The 9,430-nt window shown below is 42.8% G+C and overlaps 1 protein-coding gene across 1 annotated transcript; it reads right to left on the bottom strand.

Annotated features, from left to right (window-relative positions):
* Positions 1 to 2,917: 2,917 nt before the first annotated feature.
* On the bottom strand, positions 2,918 to 8,684 carry LOC128738640 (protein pangolin, isoforms A/H/I/S-like). The gene is made up of 2 exons (XM_053833933.1): positions 8,598 to 8,684; positions 2,918 to 8,381 (listed from the first exon to the last, which is right to left on the bottom strand). The coding sequence occupies exon 2, from the start codon at positions 7,575 to 7,577 to the stop codon at positions 5,262 to 5,264; it is 2,316 nt and encodes a 771-aa protein (XP_053689908.1). The 5' UTR covers positions 7,578 to 8,381; positions 8,598 to 8,684; the 3' UTR covers positions 2,918 to 5,261.
* Positions 8,685 to 9,430: the final 746 nt, after the last annotated feature.

Raw genomic sequence — 9,430 nt, 5'->3', positions numbered from 1 at the left:
TCTATAAATATACAATACAATAGTGTAACCTACTCAAATCAATCGATCATTGGTGCTCATGAATTAACTTAGCCGATTTGTTTATACGCAAAATACCTACGCAAAGTGACGACAAAGTGTGTTCTGAAAAAAAAACCGAGTAGGATGCGCTCATGGAAGGTATCGGAAATGTCTGTCGTGTTATATTTTGTGGCACTTTTTTGTTGGTTAACGGACACAATAATCAAAATAATAATCAACTTCTATCTGAATGTTATGAAATCTTATTATCCAGGCATATTTATTCCGTAAGCTGGATGCCAAAAATTTGTTCGAAAAATGCTTATAGCGAAGTCCTCTTGCTTTGCTGATCGCGGAAAAGCTAACGCAACTGTAACTTCGTTTTTGCCCTCTTTCTCGCGGGATAATTATGAGCGAGTATTTTTACTCATGCTGGCAACATCGAATCGTATATTATTCGCTTCAGCTATGAAAAATAAATTAAATAGAAATACGATAGTAGTTTATTTCAAATTTGACAAATTATTTCGTAAACCATGCGGAATTATGTGATAAATTCTAAAGATTGACCAACTGAATCACTGACAGTTTTTTGCACGCAGAAGGTCACACAGGTGCTGGTGTTCGTGGTCGTGTGCAAAAAGCAAAGCCTTGGGTTATAAACATCATTAGGACTAGACCAGGGATGCCAGGTGATTTTTTAAAAAGTCTTCACGAATCAAGAAAAAATGTCTTCATTTGTCTTCCTTCGGATTTCCGCCCATTTAAATTGCATGGTGAAGACATGTCTTCACATGTCTTCAAGCGAAGACAATTCACTTTTTTGTAATAAAAATGTCTTCAAAATGAAGACATGTCTTCACTTCTGGCATCTCTGGACTAGACCCTTGTTTATCGACCGACTTCGCGGCTAGCTGTCAGAGTACAGAACAGTTACGGAGCTAGAGTGCAACGATCCTTCTGACTCTAGCAGCACCACCCAGCCGAGATTCAAACATACGACGATTGGCTTGTTAGATCAGCATCGTACCTCGAAAGTAACTGGACAGTTCCTGGTCGTGGGCAGGAACTATTAGAATTGTATTTATGGGATCGCTTAGTTTTTGAAGCTCTCAGATCTTATGTAAAGCTTTCGCTTTAATAAAATTGATTTTTAGTTATCATTGCAGAAAGCTAGAAATATGTCGTCAAATGAAAAGTTTATGCATTTAAACCTATCTTTAAGTAATGGCAGGCGGGACTCGCGTCCACGTTTTTTTCGATTGCCGGCCGAATGTTTTATTGACTAAACTACTGCCGCACCCTTATATTAGGTAGTCTAATACCTAGTTTTGTTCTATTGATTCACCCAATTTTACCATTCTATACACAGGCCACACACTTACTGGCGGTGATATTAATTTTATATGACTGCTCTTTGTTTCAGCCGCCGAGAAGGTAAACTGTGTGGTAGAAACAGGCAGTCTGTTGCCGACGTCGCTCCGGCAAGTACCACCAACTTTTTTTGTACTTGTATTTGACTCTATACGCGGTCAAAACGTACTCTTTTTTTAGAAAGGGAGGAAGTGTCTGGTGCGAAGAATGATAAATTGGATGAACATAAACACTGAGTTCAAAATAAACAGTAATTCGAACATTCGAAAATAACGAACATTAAATAGTGATTCGTAGGTAAAACTTATCGATAAACTTAACGGCCTCCGTGATAAGATTCTTTTCCCATTTTCAGTTATCCAGTTAATGGAACTAACACAAAACAATCAAACAACTTTTACATCGAATGCATATCAGAAGAACTAATTGAGGTTTACTGATGGCTTGGGTACTAAATAGACTGTTTAAATTAGACATGACACTACGTAACCGTCTATTGACGATTGTTTTTATGTACAGTAATACCTCGATACAAAGCAACTTTATTTTTATTTTCGTTACGTTATATCGAACAAAATTGATTGCAAATGAAGGAAAAACTATTCAAACCGTTTTATGAGGTTTGCTCTCGCAGTTTGAAAGATAGGTACATTAAGATATGCGAAGACGCGCAGAGAGTGTAAAGATTTTGTTAATTTAAATTTCAATAACGGAATTGTATATTATCATATAATAACTTACAAAATTTAAAAAAATTAAATGATTTTCGCATAATACATTGCCAATACAGAAGGAAAGTTAATTCAATTATTTTTATTAATTTGAAAAATTACGTTATATTAAGGTAAAAGTTATGTTATACCGAGCTACGTTATGTAGAAGTTGCTTTAAATTGAGGTTGCTTTATATCGATTACTGTACTGAAAATAATATCCAGTTATTGGTAATTTTCTTGGGATTTTCGCAGATTGTCATTTCAAACTAACGGTTTAACAGATTTGTTGAAAACAAACGATATTCTGTGAAAATCCGGTGAGCACTTGACTGCAAGTGCATCAAAGGCTGAACTCCCAAAAACAGTACAAAACATAACTTGTACCTTGAAGTTCCTCCGAAATTTACAATTTATGTCAAAACAAAGCAAATCCTCGCTGCTAACATTCTGTTTAAGAAATTTGACCTTTTGTAGGCTCAACAGACTACGTAGCCAGTTGTTAGAGTACAGGACAATTGCCGGGCTAATGCTACGATCCTATTGACTCTAACAGCCTTTCCTAGCCGAGATTCGAACATACGACGACTGATTTGTTAGACCAACGTCGTACCTTGAAGCTAACCGGAAAGTGATTTTGATATTCAGTTTAATTTATGGCAATATGAAGTACCGGATCAGCTTGTACCGCAAAAATGTTCAAAAATATGTTCATGTGAGGAACTAGAGGGGCCAGAGGGTTACAAACCCTCTCTAGAAAAAGGGTTCCATTTCTTAAAGTTTGAAGAAACTAAAATAAAAACTCAAGTGTAATTTATATTCGCATCGCTTGATTAAGGTTCCATGCATTGATTTCCATTTGATTTTAATATGCTGATTGCTGACCAATATCAAAATGCCGAAAAAATTCGCGGGAAATTCTAAAAATTTTAATCAGAAAACATACAAATTTACTATCTACAAAAATAAATCGCTTTTTAGGACTATTCTTCGAAACCAAATCATATCAATGTGAGGCGAAAGAAATTTTGAATTTGTTCGAATTTGTTTATAAAAAATCTATCTAGAATAAATCCAGCGGTCAACGGTATATACAGACGCTATAATAGTAGTTCGTTATAATAAAATTTAAGCCATTCACTAGTTGGTTCTTTGCCGTTTAAAGATTTCATTCTTGTTTTCTAATTTCTCGTTTTTATCATTCGTGTAATAAAATTCATTTCGCTCTACCCTTCATCTATTTATGTGTGCTTAGCAAAGTTTTCACTTTCCCTTCCAAAGTCTGGTTGCTATTTGTTTATCTATCGCGTACTGATAAAATTCTGTTTCGTTCGTTTTCTACTCCCCTGGAAGTTTGTGTCTGTTATCTTCATCGATTTTGCTCGACACATTTTAATCCACCAAAATTAGCCAGCCAATCTAATACAACCTGTCAATCAAAACCGCTCGACGATGATTACTTACAATTTACTCGAGCTGACCGTCTGGGCGATTGAAGGCGCGTAGCGTTGCAACCTCCTAGATCCGGTGGCACCGGTGCACCCGAAACACACCATTCTCATCATTATAGCACACAGTAATCATCCGGTGAAGAAAAACAAAAACATCCAACATAATCCCAATTATCCTCCACGTTCACAGAAGAAATTTGGCTTCGTTCGTCCGTGTTCACTTGCAGGTTCTCTAACAAGGCTCGTTTCGATTTTAACCAGATTGGACGTATTTAGCTCCCTTTCGTGCGTAAGTATTGTATTTACTGTTGTGCACCGCAAGTCGAGTTTCACGGTTCATTTTTACAAATCGATCGCGCGCACAGTATGGTGGCTTCTTTTCGTTTGAGGGCCCAAGGCATTTTAACACGACGCGAAACAATTAAACAAATCACACACAATCACAAAGCAGCACACGCACCCACCTACACACAGCCTCGTCTGGCAACGTTATGCGTCTGTGTGTGCGTGCATGGTGTGCCCACAAAAATCGGCCGGCCCGATGCTCGAGAGAAGGCTCAATTATCCACACAGGGGGGAAAGATCTGAGCCTCCAGTCGAATCTCCCTACGACGTCGAGCGAGGCTCGAAAAGTGTGTACTCACTTCATAACTCTTCTTTAATTTATCTGCCCGCCTTATTCTTCCTTCGCTTCGTTATTATTATTGCTTTTGTATCACACTTGATTGATTTTCTCTTGCTTCTTTGCTACTTTTCCTTACGCGTTCTTCTTCTTTGCCCTGCTCACTTGGCTCCGAAAGAAACTTGTTTTCAAACAATTCTTCTCCTGGTCATTTCTTCACTTCTTCTGCTTTTACTTGTGCTTCATTTTGCTTGCTTTTCCGAGAAGGAGATTGATCGTTTCACACACTCACATTAATTTCTTCGTTTTTTTTTTCATTTGAGAAAGGAGATAAAAAGAATGTATAAAAAGAAAACAGAAACTTAACCATTAAAGAGGAGACAAAAAAACCTTCAGGTTCCCTGCCGTCCCGTTCTCACTCGCTCGTTGACTCCTAACCGGGCTGCACAGGCTCCTCGTTCGTTCTCCCTTGCTCTCGATCTTAACTTCTCGCTCAACATGCTCATAAACAACGGACAAACGATTAATAAGTGATGCTGTGTTTTCCGATTTTGAATGCCATTAACTTCGTAAATGCCTCGGAACTTGGGCGCGACGGCGATGACGATGACGACGGTGACCGGCAACAGGTCCTGAATCGATCGTTGCAGAGGCAGTCCCGGAAAGGTACGACGGGGTATGATGTGTCAAATTAAGCATTCTCTTCCCCGTCACTTTTTGTTTCGTGCTTCTCTACGTACGTCTTGACTGCCTACTTCGCGGGCTGCCGTGTTCGTGTTCGTGCTAAACGGGTTGTGCTGCAGGTTCAATGCAAACAATGACTGCGATAATAATGGGCTTCGAAACTAGCCTCGAAAATGATCAATTAAGTAGGGTTGGCGCTGTTTATTTCTCTTTGCTCGAACACACAATTGAGCTAACGGACACTGGGAGGAAGTTTTGTTCGACGAATTTTAGATCACAGTTGGGACTTTAACACTTCCTCGGTTGTATCACCGGTTGCTCTTTGATCGCAAGATCGTTCCCGGTTAAATCATCGCAGTTTGCTGAACACAAAACCACGGATGTAATAAGGCCCGTCTTGACCGTTCGACGTTTATCACTACCTATCACTGGTGCTGTTGGCTTGACTGCTGCCGGTGCTGCGACCACTGTCATTATTTGTCGCACTGCTGGAACTCCGGGACAGGTCGCCCGTTAATGTGAGATCTCCGTTGATCTTATGCCGATGATGTGCTGCGGCTGCGGCCGCCGCCATTGCTGCTGCTGCTGCCTGGTGATGGTGAAGCAGAAAATTGGGAGGACTATTTCGAAGACAGCCTGGTTCTTCCTTGATGTGATTCGACGGCAGTGATGATCCATTATTAGGTATTGGCGGTGACGAACCGGACAGACTGAGCTGCTGAAGATGCGGGGGAATTTGTAATGCTGATACGCTATTGTTGCTACCGTTTGGAGGTGGCCCCGTAGCAGGAGGGTGTGGCTGATGGTGATGTGGAGGTAGACTGTTACTACCGGAGCTGCTGTGATGATTTTTGTTGTTCGAGGTCCCTCCGTTTAGGAGCCCGCCAGGACTAGGAACACCCGAACTGAGGTTGTTGTTGTTGTTGTTATTGGTACTGCTACTGCTTGTCTGCTGGTTCTGGCTGGAATTGTTTCGCATCGTGTGATGATTACTGTATGGACTGAAATTGTTGCTGTAGCTGTTGTTAAGCTGGGAACTGAGACCGCTGTCACTGCTAATGTTGTTCAGTTTGTCACTAGCGCTGTTTTGGAGGGCTTGTTGCTGTTGTTGTTGTTGCTGCTGCTGGGCAGCAATCATCGATGCTAGGCCAAGATGATCGTGATGATGGTAATAGTTGGTTGGGGTTGCTGGACTCGCCAGTAAGTTTAATGGTGACGCTATGCTCGTTGATGGAGACTGCAAACTAGATAGAACGCTCATACTCCGAGGGCTAGACAGTGACTGGTTCAATGATTCCCGATCATCTTCTGGACTCTTCGAGTCATCCATACTTCCGCAGCTCCCGATAGCATCATCCGAGCCCTGATCTCTACCTTCCTCGCTATCGGTCATCTCCTTGTACCGGATGCATTTCTTTTTACGTCGACATGGTTTACACCATTGATTTTGCTGATCTAGGCCATATCGCGCTCGGCACTTTTTCATGCTGTTACCGCCTGGATCGGCAGGACTTCTGTCCTTTTTCCTTTTCTTCTTTTTGGCCCCATATCCATAGTTGTCCCGCGCGGTCCAGCCTGGATAGAGTTCCATATGCATTTGTCGTTCCTGACGAGCCTTATCGTAGTACACGCTTTGCTCTTCACGCGAAAGCGAGTGCCACTTCCGACCCAGTATCTGGTTGATAGCGGCCGACTCTTTGAGTGTACATTCCGCTACCACTTTTGCACGCATCTCCTTCATGTACAGCATGAATGCGTTCAACGGTTTCTTGACATGATTCTTTTTCTTTTCGGCCGCAATCTCTTTATCCGAGAGCGATCGGTGTTGTCCGCTACCGCTGTTGTGATGATTATTGTTGTTATTATTATTGTGATTGCTTTGCTCGTGATTGTGATGGCTGTTGTTGGACGATCGATTATGATTGGACGAGTAACGGCTGTGAGGAGAATCATCGCTGCCTTCCTGTTTAATTGTTGGCGGATTTGATGACCGACCAGAACCGTATCGCGACGCATCTGAACCGGAGAGGTCTTGCTTCGGACCGGGAGTAATTATGGCGTGGTGCGGATTCAGCATTGGATGGGAATGAACCGAAGGGAGGAGACCCGGAGAGTATCGGTAGAAATCACTTGGCAGGGGTGTATAGATTTGCAGTGATGCAGGATAAGGATTGCGAAAACCAGCTGCTGGGCCGTACATGGAAGGTGTATGCCATGACGATGCGACCAGTGGCATATCGGGACTCAACATGGGATACGGATATTGGCTGGTCGGGAAACTGTACAGAGGAGGTCGCGTCAGTCCCATCGTTTTTGTATCCAACTGGTAGGGAAGTATTCCACAGTGGGCGGGTGGTGGTGAGGACAGATGATCTCCATTATGGCAGAAAAACGGGGGTAAACCCATTTTGTTTGCCATTGACACTGGTAGTCCTCCAGCGCTACCGTTCGGGTAACCATATGGAGGCACAAGGTACCCCATGTTAAAACCCGGATGGCCATGCGGTAGTTTGCCATACGCCGGATTCTGCTCATGCCGATTGGTTCCATTTTTCACCGTTTTTTCTTCGTTTTCTGTCAAATCAATCAGACTGGACTTCTCTTCTAACAAGTTTTCCGACGGCTTTTCGTCTTCGCGATCTTCATCTTTGAATACTTTAACCTCGTCGGTACTGCCGAGTTCATCGCCGGTAGAACTATTGTGAGGCATTTTCCCGGCACTTACATTAACCATGCACTTGTCTTCTTGTTCGCTTTTCAGCTTACGACACACTTTCCCAAAAAGGCACTGATTTATTTCAATTTATATATGTGGACTTCCAAAAATAAAATCTGACATAAAAATTTTGAACTAGGTTTCACATTGCACTATTTCGTTTGAGATTAGCCTTCAGCAGACTCACTTGCTTCTAACCATTTGTGTGCGCTTTGGTTTCTTCCGTTGTTTGAAGCTGGTAGCTGACCGGATGATCCTGTTCCAGCACATTCCGGCATACGGTTTGCACTGCTGAATGAATCGTTGTTTTAGCACCAGAGAAATGATCACACAAATCCGCTCATTGAACGCGTGTCCAGCCTACACGAAAAGTCTGCAAAGGCCAGATTTCGCTTTTTTCTTTGCGCCTCGGCGGCCGCTACTACTCACTGTGGCGGTGGCTCTCAAGTTCTTGAACTTCTTGGAAGCTGGTTGCTCGCCTGCAAACGAACAAACGAACGAATTTACGCTTTGCTGGTAGTGGTTTCGTTTGCTCTCAAGTGTTGCTTCTCCTCACAACTACACACGCAACGAGCTGTCGTCAATAGTCCGTCCGTTCCGTAGGCTTAACTACAGAACTGCGAAGTGGCTGAAGAAACCAGAATATAACAGTGTGTATGGGAGCAACAAAGCGGAGGCGAAACACACCGAACGAAGAAACAGGAATCTTGTTAAAATGAAATTACTTCGCCTTCTTCTCGTATTTCCACTGCTTATTCTTCGCTTTGACGAGTCAAAATTCTATATCGGAATTCACTGGGAAGCCTTCTTTACAACGGAATCCTGTAAATAAAAACATGGCAGAACAAAATACAATTGATTAGTAAACAACGTACACTACGGGTGATTAAAATAAGCTGCGTAATTAGTGCTGCAGTTTCTTCGCTCCACCCAGTAGTGACTGCGGTGTGACGTCATTTTAACAAGCTCCATACCTTGACCGCCACTAATTACTAGTATGTAGATAGAGAATCGAAAAACCTTTAAAAACAAACCCACCTTCATTCAAGCATGGCGTTGTCAAATCTCGGCAATCGATTCGCACTGGAGCTGGAGCACTTGTTATCGGATAGGCGGTACGTCGTATCGGTCCGAATTGCCCGTCGATTTGTGCGCGACGACGACTACTGCTCTGTCGGCTGGCCGATCGAAAAACGCGACTTTTTTCGCGACACTAGAAGCGAATGTGTTTTTATCCGTCCCGCTTTGTCTCTCTGTGAGGGATCAATTTTTGCACTCCCTCTCTCACTACCGTTGGGTTTTGCTCTTGTTGCGCTGCTCTGTGTATTTTGTGTCACTCGCGACGACTCCCGTTTGACAGTTCATAAATTCTTGCGCTCGAACAAATTTACACTATCCCCAAATTGATCCGAGGTACCGTTCGTGGTTGAATGCTACCATTTGATTTGGATGCTGCTTTCGATCGAGGTTTCCACTGGAACACTGCACTCCCGGCATCCGGTATTTTGCTCTCAATTCAATTTGCTACGATAACAGGCAATGGATCCAGCAAATGGGTGGAACAGAAATGTGAAAAATAAAATTTCAATATTGACGCGATCCGTAATCGTGCTTACGAACTGTTTGCTTCTTCTGACTGTGACTGACTGCCTGTGCTTGCGTGCGCTGCGAAGTGACGTCTCGCTCTCCGGCGGTGAGCCAAAAGCGCTACGCCTACCCTCTCTCACACACTTGTACCGGCCATCGGCACTTGCTTTATCGCCACCCGTAGTAGACGTCAAATGCAGAGCTTTTGTGAGGTTTCTTTCACTGTCAGACAAGGGCGCTTGCGCAAGTTTGACGCTTCATTTATCGCACTGTTCAAAGTGGTC

This window comes from Sabethes cyaneus, chromosome 2 (genome assembly GCF_943734655.1).
Source record: "Sabethes cyaneus chromosome 2, idSabCyanKW18_F2, whole genome shotgun sequence".
NCBI lineage: Eukaryota > Metazoa > Arthropoda > Insecta > Diptera > Culicidae > Sabethes > Sabethes cyaneus.
Note: the sequence above shows the minus strand (reverse complement) of the source record. Positions and strands in the feature narration are given on the sequence as shown.

Excerpts from the sequence above, each read along its gene's own strand:
- LOC128738640 (XM_053833933.1), bottom strand. The coding sequence starts at position 7,577 with ATGGTTAATGTAAGTGCCGGGAAAATGCCTCACAATAGTTCTACCGGC.